At 39.7% G+C, this 14,929-nt stretch overlaps 2 protein-coding genes across 2 annotated transcripts; both read right to left on the bottom strand.

Moving 5' to 3' along the window:
* Nucleotides 1-1,114: 1,114 nt before the first annotated feature.
* Nucleotides 1,115-1,885, bottom strand: LOC145956332 (uncharacterized). The gene is made up of 2 exons (XM_083071916.1): nt 1,682-1,885; nt 1,115-1,621 (listed from the first exon to the last, which is right to left on the bottom strand). Exons 1-2 carry the CDS (start codon nt 1,883-1,885, stop codon nt 1,115-1,117), a joined length of 711 nt encoding a protein of 236 aa, XP_082928042.1.
* Nucleotides 1,886-4,146: 2,261 nt separating this feature from the next.
* Nucleotides 4,147-5,250, bottom strand: LOC145956331 (uncharacterized). Its single transcript, XM_083071915.1, has 2 exons — nt 5,075-5,250; nt 4,147-4,993 (listed from the first exon to the last, which is right to left on the bottom strand). Exons 1-2 carry the CDS (start codon nt 5,248-5,250, stop codon nt 4,147-4,149), a joined length of 1,023 nt encoding a protein of 340 aa, XP_082928041.1.
* Between the last annotated feature and the right edge of the window lie 9,679 nt (nt 5,251-14,929).

The following is a 14,929-nucleotide window of genomic DNA, read 5'->3' as shown; positions in this document are numbered from 1 at the left end:
CAATTTTCAAAGTAAAGATTGGCGTAATCGTAATTAATTAAAAACGGGGAAGGAATTAAATTAAAGGAAGAGAGAATGACCAAATTGAAAGAAGAGAGAATTTGTAATATAGAGTTATATGTGCATTACATCTCTCTTGCTGACCTCAAGTATGCCTCATTAAAACCTCTTCAGCCAAAACCCTTCTTTTTTATTGGGAAAAAAGACTGAAGTAGGAAAAAGAGTACATTACCTGGGTTTACACATTTCAACTATAATAAAATTTCAGATGAGTAGCGTTCCAAGTCCTTGGGATGACTTTACCACTCAATTCCACAAGTCTGTATGCACCATTTTGCAGACATTCTAAAATACGGAAAGGGCCTTCCCAATTAGCTGCAAATTTCCCCGCTGATATATCTTTTCTAGCTTCTCTGACAGCTCTCCAAACAAGGTCCCCTTCTCGGAAAGATCTCGGCTTAAGCTTGGAATTGTATCTCCGAGATGCTCTGAGCTTGCATGCCTCTTCCTGAACTTGGGCGCACTCTCTGGTTTCATCTATGAGATCGAGATCAATTCTCAGCGCTTCTGTATTTTGAGTTGTATCAAAAGTTAGTCTTCGGTGACTCGGTTCCCCGACTTCCACTGGTATCATGGAATCAGACCCATAAGTTAACTTGTATGGGGTTTCTTGGGTGGTAGTTTGTGGTGTGCAATGATAGGCCCACAAAACACTAGGTAGCTCGTCCACCCATTCTCCTTTTGATGAGCCAAGTCTTTTCCTGAGTTCTCTAAGGACAACCTTGTTGGCAGCTTCAACTTGACCATTCGTTTGTGGATGTTCAACCGAAGTAACTTTGTGATTAATTCCGAGTTGCCCCAAAAATTGCTCAAAATTTTTATCAACAAACTGCTTTCCATTGTCAGTGGTTATAGCACGAGGTAAGCCATACCTACAGATAATTTTCTTCCATGTAAATCTTTGAACATTGGCCACAGTGATCTTTGCTAGGGCTTCAGCTTCAATCCATTTTGTGAAGTAATCAATGCCAACTAATAAGAATTTTAGTTGACCTTTGGCTACTGGAAAAGGACCAAGAATATCCATCCCCCACCAGGCAAAGGGCCATGCTGACTACATGGAATGTAGAGTTGTTGGGAGTAACTGGTGTAGATTGTCGAACTCTTGGCAGGCCTTGCATTTCTGTACATATGACTTACAGTCCGACCTCGTAGTTGGCCAGAAGTATCCAGCTCGGATAACTCTGGCAGCCATGGACCGAGCTCTAGAATGCATGCCACAAATTCCACGATGGATCTCATCCATTACATAGTTGGCTTGATCTGTGTCTAAGCATTTGAGGAGAGGCATGGAGAAGCCTCGTTTGAACAATTCATCAGCTTCAATGGTGAAGTGGCATGACTTGTTTTTAATTTTGGATGCTTCCACCTTACTATCTAGCAAGACCCCATCTTTAAGATATTTCCAGATATCGGCCATCCAACCTTGTTGACAGGGATTGTTGGCAAAGATTGCTGTAAATTGACAACTAGGGGCAGCTATAGTTTCTTGGATGATAGTCTTATGTTGGTCAGGACGTTTAGTGCTAGCAAGCTTTGATAACAAATCGGCTCTGACGTTCTGTGCTCATGGGATGTGTTCTATTTGGAAAACATCGAAAAAAGCTGTTAGACGAGATACCATAAGATTATACCTTTGAAGTTGGGGCTCTTTAGTCTGATAACCTCCTCCTACTTGTTCGGTGATCAACTTGGAATCACTGCAACACTTTAATCTCTTTACACCAACGTCTTTGGCTAGTGTTAAACCTGCTAACAAAGCCTCATATTCAGCCTGATTATTAGTAGCTTTGAAATCAAACTTAATAGCAAGTTCAAGCATCATGTCGTTTGGTCCTTCAAGAATAATGCCAGCACCACTGCCTTTCACATTAGATGATCCATCTACGTGCAATGTCTAGATTAGTTCATCAATAGGTGGAACAGGGGTGAGCTCAGCAACGAAGTCAGCTAGGCATTGAGCTTTGAGTGGTCCTCGGCTTTAATACTTTATCCCGTACTCGGATAGCTCAACTGACCAAGCTATCATCTGTCCAGCCAAGTCAGGTTTTCTGAGTATTTTCTTAATAGGATAGTCCGACTTCACAATGACTTGATGGCATTGGAAATAGGGGCGAAGTCGGCGGGATGAGACCACCAATGCCAAAACTAACTTCTCTATTGTCTGATATCTTCTCTCGGTGTCTTGTAGTACTCGGCTGATGAAATAAATGGGAGTTTGCTTTTTGTTATTTTCTTGTACAAGTGCTGCACTGAGAGCATTATCAGCCACTACAAGGTATAGTAGGAGATCAACTTGGCAATCTGGTTTGGACAAGATGGGTGGAGCTGACAATAATTGTTTGAAGTTGGTAAAAACTTGTTCACATTGGTCATTCCAATAGAATTCTTTAGGCTTTCTAAGTAAATTGAAGATCGGCTTGGCCTTTTCTGCCAGCTTGGGAATAAACCGAGATAACGAAGCAAGTCGTCCTGCCAACCTCTGTACCTCTTTGTGATTTTTGGGACTTCTCATGTTTATCAATGCTTGGCACTTGTCGGGGTTTGCTTCAATTCCTCTGCAGGTGATCATGAAGCCTAAGAATTTGCCTCCTTGAACTCCAAAGACACATTTCTCAGGGTTTAATCTCATGTTATGTTTTCGTATTTGCTTGAAAATTTCTTCAATATCTTGGACATGATGCTCGATGGATTTTGTCTTAATGACCATATCGTCAACATACACTTCAAGGTTGCGGCCGATCTGATTGGCGAAGACCTTGTCCATGAGTCTTTGATAGGTGGCTCCTGCATTTTTGAGTCCAAAGGGCATGACATGGTAGCAGTAATTAGCTTGCTCTGTGATGAAAGCAGTGTGCTCTTCATCTGGAGGGTACATCAATATTTGGTTATAGCCTAAGTAGGCATCTAGGAAACTAAGCATGGTGTATCCTGAAGCTCCATCAACCAATCGATCAATGCTGGGAAGTGGGTAAGCATCTTTTGGGCAGGCTTTGTTTAAATCAGTGTAATCGACACACATGCGCCATTTACCATTGGATTTTTTAACCATCACCACATTGGCTAACCAAGTGGTATAGTTGATTTCTCTGATGAGCCCTGCATTCAAAAGTTTTTGTGTTTCAGCTTTGACAGCTTCTCTTCTTTCACCTCCGATCTTTCTTTGTTTCTGAGATACAGGTTTTTCTTCCCTGTAGATAGCTAGTCTGTGGCATATGAAATTTGGATCTATCGCAGGCATGTCTGCACTAATTCATGCAAAGAGATCAGCATTTTCAGTAAGTATTGACATGCTTTGACCTTGAACGTGAGCTTCAATGTGCTTTCCGATTTTGGTGCTTTGGTTTGGTTTTTTGCCAATTTGAAACTCAATTAATTCATCAATGTGGTCAGGTCAGCAATCATGCATATCAACTCGGGGATCCAGGTCAGCCATTTCCTTTGTACCGACATGGGCGACAACAGTAGAGGTTGACATCTCGTGTTGAAGATTGGTAGGTGCAATCTTCAGGCTTTCAGCATAACATTTCCTTGCTACTTGTTGATTAGCTTTGAGAGTTATTATATGTCCGTCTGTGCCCGGGAATTTCATAGTTAAATGGGGTGTTGACACAATTGCTCCTAATTGATTTAAAGTTGGTCTTCCAATTAGGATGTTTTAAGAAGTGACAGCGTCAACCAACAGGTATTTCATCAAGATTCTCCTTGAATTCTGAGCTGTACCAAAAGAGGTTAATAATTCAATGAAACCACGAGTATGAACTCGCTCACCTGCGAACCCAACGAGGGGCTCGGAATATGGTTGGATCATATGATGAGGAATGTCAAGCTTCAAGAAAGTCGGCCAATACAGAACATCGGCAGAACTACCTTGGTCAATCAATGTTTTCTGGACCTCCCAATTAGCTACCTCGACCGAGATGACCATTGGATCATTTTGGTTTAGGCTGATGCCTTCATAGTCGTCATCGGTGAAAACAATGGGAGGAGTCAGTGTTTCTGGCTTAGGTTCCGAGTTATTGCAATTGTTGACGTTTTGGACATTGCGTAGATGTCGCTTCCTGGCAAAATTGGAACTTCCTCCCCCTACAAATCCACCAGAAATGGTATTGATGACTCCGCGTATGTTATTTCCCTCAGAGGATTTACCCATGTGTTGCGGGTCTGCGCTATTTGTGCTTGGTTTGCTTTCCTCGTGTGCATTTGTCTGGTGGTAATTGTGTTCCTCATATCGGCCTTGGTAATTTTGGTATTGTCCTTGATATCGGCTGGGATATCGGCCGCACCTCTACCATGTCCTCGGAAGCCTCCTCGAGAAGTTTGCCCGCATTGGACATACTGCCCAAGTTGGCCAGCCTGAATAAGTTCTTCAATTCGGTCTTTGAGACTCCAACACTCTTCTATTGTATGCCCGTGATTTTTGTGATAACGGCAGTGCTTACTCTTGCCGGCGTTGACCGAGTTGTGTGCCGGTGGGGGTAGAGAGATCAAATTTGCATGGTTAGCTTCCTCTAAAATATTGACACGAGGAGCATTATTAAGAGGTGTATAAAATTCATACCTGGGACCTCGTGATTGACGAGGTCTTTTTGATCTCGGGTCAAAATGAGTTTTCGACTTCTCCCTAGTACTTGGTTCTCCCTTGGTGGTTAAGCTATCTCGGACAGAGTTGCAGAACTCGGCGTGTTCCTCCATTTGAATGTATCCAGCTACACGCGCTCTGAGTTCATCCATGGTTGCCGGTTGATGTCGGCAAAGACTATCGACAAAAGGTCCAGGTTTGAGTGCCATAAGCATGGAATGAAGGGCGACCTTAGGATTAAGGTTTCGGATTTTGATGGAAACGTTGGCAAAACGTTCCATAAAATGCCTGAGGGATTCATCATCTTGTTGTCTCAGGTTAGACAACGCTGCCGAGGTGATATGATGAGGCCTGCTAGTGGCATATTGGGCAGAGAAGAGGCGGACCAAAGTATCAAAATTATCTACTGATCAGAGTGGTAGTTGTGTGTACCAACTAAGGGCAGCCCCTTTGAGTGAAGTTGGGAATACACGGCACATGATGGCATCATCATTCGTATAAAGGTTGATTTGGGTAACATATTCATCGATGTGCTCATCAGGATCAGTGGTTCCGTCGTATCTGTCAATGTTTAACGGTTTCCAAGTAGGTAGGAGGGGAACTTCCATTATTCCATCAACGAAAGGGTGTCGTCGAGTGGAATGTGGATCATGTTCAGGATGACTGATGTGAGTATGTGCAGATCGATGAGTTCGAGTGGGTTTTGGTGGGTATGTAGGATCGAGAGAAGATTGATGTTCTTCTGTAGTAGGTGGAACATGGCTAGCATGATGAGTGTATGGTGGTGGTTGATTTTGTTGCCATTGGGCTCGGAACGCAGCCTATTCGGCACGTAACTGTTGCAAGTCGGCTTCATGTTGTTTACGAAGGTTTTCCATCGCTGCCGCATGTTGTTGTTGCATCAATTCTATCTGTTCAAGTAACCGTCGTAGGGCCGGATTATCTTCGATATTCGGTGTATTTGGACGTGGTATACTTGTTGCTCTGTTGGTCTGACTTCGGGTTGAAACCATAAGGGTGAAGGAGTAAAAGTTTTACCAGGCCCTCCTTCTAGCGCCAAATGTTCTTACAAGACTAAGGTCGGACTTTCAACTCGGGTGCTTCTCTTCGTCCATGCTGATCTTGTAAGGTATTTGCTGAAGTTGGCTTGCGAGATTAGTCTGCCTGGTCGATCTCTACTTCGCACGTCTGTGATGTACCTGCAAAAAGGACTCTGACGATCAAGTTAGTTGTTGTACCCAATCTCATGTATTGCTTATATCATTACCTATGGTGGTTTTCCGAGTAACCGTGTAACTACCGTATGGTTATCTTCTGAGAGTAGTCTGTGGTTTAATTGTATTCGAGATCGTCAACATGCCGAGGTGTCTTGTTAATATCTTTTGTCCCATGTGGCATACTAGCGTTTCATGTATTTATCCTAGCTTGTCCAAGGAATCACCTCGGCTGAGTTGACCTTTGAACTCGATTAATCTCAGCTCGAGTCAGGTTGGTATAGAATGAAACCACGTACATTGTAATGGTTGGAGCTCCTAGAACAACAAATTGTTATTATTTAAGCCATTTAGTATGTTATATTTAAAATTAATTAAAATTTAATCGATTTAATCAATCTGTCATATAAAATTAGTTGACCTCATAACTGATTTTGTTTGTATATAAAAATCAGTTATTTGATAACCAATTTTAGATATGATGATCATATTTACAAAAGTATTATCCTGCTATATATTAAATTAGTTGTAAAATAATTAATTTATCATGTAACTGCCCTTAGGATTACTCATTATCTAGTGAGTTGAGATGTGCATAGCTAGATAAAAAAATATATATTAAAAAGTGATTGTATTTATAAATTGTCATTTTTTTATTCTTTCTAAAATCACAAGTATTTGTATTAGTTTATCAATTTCTACTTGATTATTTCTATTTTTTAATCATTAATTGTTTTTATCTTAATCTTCACAAAAATTTTACTAAAAAATATGATCATTAATAAATTTAAAAGGAAGTTCATTGTTTACTTTTGTGTCCATTTTGTGAAGAACTAGAAACTAACTCATATATTTTTCCATTCTTATCATGTTGTGGCAGTGTGGAACCAAGATGAAATTTTGTCAAAGATATAGGATGTAACAAATAGCACGGAGAGCTTCAAGAATATTATTTTTTAGACTCTTGCAAAGTTTGCCTGCAATAGGAAAACAGAAATTGATTTATGGGTTTCAGTGTATATGGAAAGCGAGAAATGATAATGTGTGGAATAATGTGAAGTTTACAACAAATTTCCCTTTTAACCTGGTTATGCAAATGATTTGTAATTGGAAGTTTGCATTGGGAAAAAATGCGTACCTGTAGATACCGAATTTCATCTAGGCTGTCAAGGCTAAGGATAAAGGACTGCTAGAACGACATGAGTGGCCCCTAAGGGTTCAATAGAGCACCAAAATAGACCAGAACAACAATAGAAGGCCCAAAACAACTACATAAGGCCTAGAAGCTTGAAGGTAGGATTTTAAGCATGGAATGAGTCGTTCCCAAATTAAAACAAGTTGTTCCAAACCATAAATTTGGTCTAAAACCCTGGTTGGGAACGATCTGTTCCCAATCCAAAATGAGTCATTCCAACCTATAAAAAATAATGTGTAACCCTAGTTGAGAACGACCTATTCTCAAACCAGAATGGGCGATTCCCAACCTAAAAATTTGCCTAAAACCCTAATTTGGAATGGCCCCAGACCGACCATTCCGCGCCTTCAGGTGCCTATAAATACATGTCCAATGCATGCATTCCGATACACACTATTTAGTCAACCTGGTCCTAGAAAAAACTCTTTCTTTTTTCTTCAGTATTTCTTGAGTGTTTGTGAGGCCTTTATAGAGTGAAAGGCTGCCAAAATGCATCTATGTACCAACATATGAAGATTTATTCTAAAAAAGCTTGGTGCAGAGGTATTTCATCAAATTCTCTTCCTCTATTTATTTAATTGTTTTATTAATCACGCCATAGAAACACCATTCACCATGTAGATATTTAATTTGTGAGTAATTAATAAAAGGGGTAAATATTCAAATTATTATTTATTATTATGCTAAAATCGTCATAGGGTACTTAATTAGGGCGATGTAGGGTACTTAACATCTTCTCTACACGTAATCAGCCCTCGAACCTAATTATGGCTATCAAGACCATTATTGATTTTCAAAATCTTTTCCTTTTTCCAATGTTGTGAGTGAAATGTCGATGGCGACTCCTAAGAACCTTTTTCAAAAACCATTAGTGAAGGATTAGTCTAGTCTTCAGACATTTCTAAACGAATGAGATTTTCAAACGTGTCAAAACCATTTGTGGGTAAAATCAGAATTTTTTCGAGTTTCAACAATACCATACTCCAACCTTCACTCATCTTATTTCATCTTAGGAGAAGCCTTATGTTGGAGTACTAAAGTGCAACATCGATGTTGCCATTTTTACTAATTTTGGACACTACATAATGGGACTTCCATTTGTGATCATCATGACAATTTATTTTCATCTTTAACTGGTTGGTATTGAGGTAATATTACACCTTTGGAGGCAGAAGCAATGAATTTTTTCAATACATTGACATGGATTAAATCTATGAATCTCACGCAAGTTGTTAAATTTGATTGTTAGAAAATTGTCAAGGATGTAACATGCAAAAGAAAATTCATGAAAAATGAAGTTGGCTCTATTTTGATGAAGTACGATGAGATTTTGATTAGAAAGTTGAATTGTACCATCAAATTTGTTAGCAGATCAGCTAATTGAGTCGGTCATGCTTTAGTTCGAGCACTAGTACAAAAGAGGTGTATTACGTCAGATATTTTGAGCTTTTTACGTCAGAAAACGTACCGACGTAAAAGCAGGAGACGTAAATTTTACGTCGGACTTGCAAAACCGACGTAAATTAACGTCGGACATTACAAAATCTGACGTAAAAAAGTAGTAAAAAAAACAAAAAAAAACATAAGAATGCAAGCAGAACGGCCCGTTCTGAAAGCATAATGGCCTGTTTTTCTTGGAGAACGGCCCATTCTCCAAGTAGAACAGGCCGTTCTGCTTGGAGAACAGGTCGTTCTTCTTGAAGAACAGGCCATTTTGCTTGCAGAACGGGCCGTTTTGCTTGCAAAACAGGCCGTTCTGCTTGTAGAACAAGCCATTCTGCTTCGTAGAACAACCCAAAAGAAAACGCCCACTACCTATACAAATAGAACAACCAAAAAATCGAATAAAATAGATAGCCAGAGTAGCAATGCGAAGTAGAAAAGTGCTAACGAAACCTTGATTCATACATGAAGAGCAGCAACAATGTGCGAATGAGTAACAAAGAGTTCATCCCTCTGCAAAAGACAAAAAAACAATTCAGTAATAAAGGAGAGGGAGAGGATTTACAGAGAAAAAAAATGAAAAGTGTTGAAGAGTGAATGCACGCGGTGTGCCTCGCGCTCTCTTATTCAAATTTGCGTCCTTTTTTACGTCGGACCTAGTAGGGTCCAACGTAAAATGTCAAATCTACGTCGGACACAACATACCTTCGACGTAGATTTGACTTTTTACGTCAGACCCTACCAGGTCCGACGTAAAAAAGTTCGCAAAAATTACAAAAATGCCACCGCGTTTTTTTAAGTCGGATTTTCGTATTTCTGACGTAAAAAGCGTGACGTAATATGCTGATTTTCCACTAGTGGAGAGTCTAGATTTTATGTTCGTCTACATGTTCATGAGTTTGTACCCTTGGTATTGAATCTATTATCATAAATGAATGTATATGATTTACTTTGCTCTAAATAAATAAATTTAAATAAAAAAAAGTTATATGAGGACTCATCAAGTTAGCGGAAAAACACATAAAAAGGGGGGGTTGAATATGTGTGTGTGAACAAAGGTATTTTTAAAATCATTTTCGCAAGAGTAATGATCTTCGTCCAATGTACTTTTAGAAGTTAGATGGTTGTGCAGAATTTTCTTAACACAAGGTTATTGCGTCTGAAAGATTTATCGTCTCTGAGAAAAATAGTTTATAATAATAATTAAAGTTCTTTCATTTTCCTTTACAAGATAGTTTCATTTAAGGATAAGTAGTAGATAAAAATTTTTAGTATAATATGTTTGTTAAACAAGATTTGCATTTTTGTCTGAAAAATGGTTTTAATGAGGAATAGACATTAGACGAAATTTTCAACATGATTTGCCAATTAAGAAGAGTTTGTGTCTGAAATATAAATAAAACAGTGTAATCATTTTTATACTGGTTCGGTCAACTGAGCTAAGTCCAGTCTCCTTCAACTGAAGGGTTCCACTAAATATGCAATTAAGTACAAAAGTATTGTCGACCACTTCTGACCCGTTGACTTCACTTATCAACACTAGTATCTTCTTATCAGCCTCTTCAAGCTAACATTGAGTATTATGGACCACCCAAGTCATAACCACTCCTGGTCCAAGTATTCTCGACCTCTCCAAGCCTTGAGTATTATAGACCATCCCGGTCACGGCCACTCCTGGTTACGAGTATTCTCAACCACTCCTGGTTGGCTAGCTTCACTCATCAACTCTAGTATTCTCAAACCACTTCTGGTTCCCTAAGTTTTCTCGACCACTCCTGACCTGCCAGCTTCACTCATCAGCGCTAGTATATTCTTATCAGCCACTTCTGGATAGTAGTGAGTATTATGGACCGTCCAGGTCAGAACCACTCCTGGTCCAAGTATTCTCGACCACTCCTAGCCCACCAGCTTCACTCACCAATGCTAGTATTCTTTAATCAGCCTCTTCAGGCTCGCAATGAGTATTCTTTGACAAGCCCCTCTAGGCTTTACAAGTATTCTTTTCCTAGCCTCTTCAGGCTTTTCATATGATAGACGTACAGTCAGGTTTGAGTGTTTGGGTTACTCTCAAAGAGAGGATACATATATGATCTACACTCACTAAGGTTTGCATTCTTAGTTTTTACAACGATTGAGTGTTTGGTTTACTCTCATGGAGAGGATACATAAGTTGGCACACTCACTACGGTTTGATCCTAAGATGTACATATTTGAAACTCCGTAGTTTACAGAGACGAATACATTAAGGTACATTTGACTATATACGCTTTATCTCTAGTTTCGTTACATCATGGGCTGGATATCACTCTTTTTCTTGCTTAAACCATTTCGGGCCAAATAGCCAACATTTTAAGGTTTGATGTTGAGACCTATATATAGTCTTGTGAAATATGCCCATTGGAAGTGTCCATTGAAGTAGATATATTTGTTCACGACTAGTTTGATCTTCTCATTTAATGCTCAAATTCTTGCATTAAATGTTGCTTCTTGTGATAGACCTTGCGTGAAGTATTCTTTGTCTTGGTAGTAGTAGTGTCTAAGTTTAGCAGAGACCTAGGAACCTTTTTGTCCTTTTCTGGTCTTATAGTTGTGAATTTTTTTCCTTGTCTGAAAAAGTAATGTACTTTTTCTGACACATGCATGCTTTTAGTTCTGCGCTTGATTTTCTCCTTTCTTCTTTTCTTCTCAAAATTTTGATGACTTTGTATGTTCTCTTGTGAGTGTGGACGATATTCAAATTGTCCTATGAAACTTGATTTCTCATGTGGTTGCGTGACCATTTTCGTCTGTGTCTGGTAGTTTATATGTAGCTCAAGCCTTGACCTTTGTCTGAGCATTTGTCATTAACACATTGACTTTCCTTTCGTCTAGTCAACTTGTATATGGTCAGACTTTCAAATTATCTATGACCACCTTTCGTCTAAGTCTTTATGTCTCACTTTAGGTTGTGCTTGACGCGCTTTCGTCTTGTTCTTGATTTGGCTTGTTGGATGCTTGTGTTGGCCTTTCGTCTGTCTTCTTGTATCATTTGATGCATATGCTTGTTCTTCATTTTCCCTGTACTTATGTTCTTCTGAAACACTAACACACTTGTTAGAGATAACCACGTGCATTATATTTGTCATACTCAAAACCTTTCTGGGAATTGCTTCGTCTGACTTAGCAATCTCCCCTTTTTTGATGATGACAAATATAATTGATCAAATTGTTTCTGATAAGATTAAATCAGAGCAAATCATACTTTTAGAGCAAGTTCGAATCTTGTCATATTACAACTCTCCCGCTTAGTATATGCTCTCCCATTTTCTAGATTTCTTAGTAATGACTGATTTACATTCCAATACTTTTAGAGCAAGTTCGCATCTTATCATATTACAACTCTCCCCTTAGTATATGCTCTCCCCTTTTCTAGATTTCTTAGTAATGACTGATTTACATTCCAATATTTTATTAATTTCATTTCTTTTCTATTTTCTCCCCCTTTGTAATCATAAAAAAGAATGAGTCGCTAAGGAAAGTGTGGAATTTATTAGGATGAAATAAATCAAGTTTATAACATAAAACAATAAGATATTTAGGACAATAAATTTGAAAGAGAAAGGTGTATTGAATGGAATAATGAGTGTGTACAAAAAAGATCATTCAAAAGGAAGTACAATTTGTTTTTCTCCCCCTAACATGACTAACTTGGCACATTTTGTCCTATCTTCCTCAATATGATTATCAAGATGGAGGTGGATCTCTGGAAAACTTGGATGCAATCAGATTAAACAAGTTGTCAAACTTGTTATCTAGGTCTGTTCTGAACCTGTTGAATTCTTCAATTGAGACGTATTGTTGTGCCGATTCAAAAGTAGATGGAAGTACCTCCAAAGGAGCAGACGCAGAGATCGGTTCAGCAGAGATAGGCTCAGACGTTTGTGATCTAGACTATGCAACTTTGGAAGAATCATCCCAAGGCATAGGCATACCTAGTTTCCATGATGGAATATCCTTGAACCACTTATACTCAACCTTATGCCATGTGTCTGTGATCGCCTTCCACTCATCTTTGTATAGGTCGAGATTGAAAAGAGAGGAGTGGATGAAGTATCTCTTGCTAAGAGCATCAAGATCAGGCCCACGTCATCTATGAAGAAAGGCAGCAGATGTGTCGCTGAAGTGCATCACTTTACATGGGGTCATCCAGCGATACCCACACAACATTAGAGTCTTGGCCTTTTCTTCGTCTGAGAGACCAGACGAACTAGCTTCCTAACTACATTTGTGCATAAAGTTTTGATATAACTTTTCAGCATCATCTTCAGTGTAGTTCAGTGCTCTGGCAAGATCTTGTTGCAAATTCAAGTTTACTCCTTTATAGTGATGAACCTCAACTTTTGATGGTCTGGGCATCGGTCCCAGATGTAAAGCAGCTTTTTTCATCCTATTTCGATCAATTGGAGGAAGTCGAGGGCAGATTTGGTCAGGATAGACATAAATTTTCGCTTTTGCTGAAGTGTATAGAGAGGGAGGTATGTACAATTATAAAGGTGTATCTATACATAGGCGCAGATGACCTTGTTGCTTAGTCTGACGCTGAGAGTGAGCGATATTGACTTATATGTACAGGAAGGAATTGAGTCTGAGAATTGAATAGCTCCACCTTTGGTAGAGGGGATGGAGGCTTATTTGGTCAGCTTGAGGATAATGGTTGTTGATGAAGAGGACGGATGAGTTGAGGAGTTCCTTGTGGTGGAGTCCAGGCAGATTTGGACTTAGTTACCCCTCCTGGGTAGATTTTCCTCTTAAAGGTAGGTGGAGGAAGGGCAGTTATGGTACCTGGTGGAAGAGCTAGATAGGCCTTAGACGGAGAGAAGGGTACGTCTAGGCAATAAGGTGTGCACTTGTACACCCCTTCATCATATTCATACACCAACACAAGTAGAACATGTTGGCCCAATGGAATGAAATTTTCAACTGTTTGACCGTGTGGGTCAGTGATAGTAAGTGCAAGGAAGTACTTCAACAGAGAGCACATAGATGGAGAATGTTTGGGCTGATCTTCTACTGGTTGAGAAGAGGACAAAGAGGATGGAGGAGATTCTTGTTTAAGTCCAAAAGCGGGTGGACGAACAAGAATGAAGAATGAAGTCGGAGGAGGAGGCTGCTCCAGGTAGTAGTACTTTGGTCCATATGTTGGCTTGTTGGGAACGATGGCTTCATACTTGTGAGTGTTTCCTCGCGAGTCGGGCAGAGGATTCCCTGAAGCGTCTAGTATGGTTGAGCCTTCCTCAAGCCAAGAGTACACTGGTTTGTAGTACCTTAGGGCGTGTGTGGAGGGCTTCTGCAAGACGTAGCGCCCAGGCCAGTTGATGGGATAGCGTCCACAAAGCACACTAAACGTCCAATCCTATTTCTTTTCCTAATGTCCTTATCAATGGTGAGATGGTCAGTTTTGAGCAATTCTGCTTTTTCATCAGGGTTAGCTGTTCTAGGGAAGATGATGGAGTATACGTTTGTCCCTGGATCCATTCCTTTTGGTATTAGCGAGGTTGTTGGTTCCTTGAGGGAAAATGATGGAAAAGAAGGAGGTCTTGGAGGTAAGATCATAAGATCAGCTTTGATTGTCATCTTTCTATTTCTTAATGCTACTGTATTTACAGTGACAACCTTTAGGGAGATTCAGGATCAGATAAGGATTACAAAAGATTGACAAGGAGAAAGGTATAAGAATGTCACTTACGAATGGCGAATATACAGTGACGGGAGGAGAGGGAACATTTGCAGGTATTTTCATCTGAGTTGAAGTAGTGAGAACTTCAGACGCAGGTTTAGCCACCATTTTTTATCCAAGCTTTATAATCCTTCTCTTTGTGGATTGAGGTGGTGCAGGAGGTGGTAACAAGGCTTTTCTTTTTACAATCTTCCCGATGGGTTGGTTGTCCTCATCATCAGACATGGATTCTTCCTCTAATTGAAGAACCATTTTTCGTCTAGTTGTTGGTGCTGTAGCAGCCAGAGGTTCTACCTTCATGGGAGATGTCAATGATTAACGCTTCCTTGTTGAATGCGTCGCACGCTTCCCTTCTCCAATTTCCTTCTTTATTTTTATTGCTTTGGTGAGATCAGGAATGGTGTAGTTCACATGCATTTTCTCCAGATTAGCCTTTCCGAAGATGATAGGCTGTAGTCGTTTGTTTGACCCCATATCCATGATCTTCTGCTTCTCTTCCTTGTTTTTAACCAAGTGGAACGTGTGATAGACGTTTTGATCCCAGAGGATTTTATTCAGAAGCATGGTATGAACTATGAAGTTCTTGTAGTCTTTCAAACACCTTTTCCAATGCTGAAATAGTGTTTGAGGTAGGTCAAAGGCAGATCCTGTCGTCATATGGTATAAACAGAATTTGTGCATATTTGATATGTTGTCTTTGCCACCTATCTTGTGGAGGA

The sequence above is a fragment of the Cajanus cajan genome, chromosome 3 (genome assembly GCF_000230855.2).
Source record: "Cajanus cajan strain Asha chromosome 3, NIPB_CcT2T_4, whole genome shotgun sequence".
Taxonomy (NCBI): Eukaryota; Viridiplantae; Streptophyta; class Magnoliopsida; order Fabales; family Fabaceae; genus Cajanus; species Cajanus cajan.
Note: the sequence above shows the minus strand (reverse complement) of the source record. Positions and strands in the feature narration are given on the sequence as shown.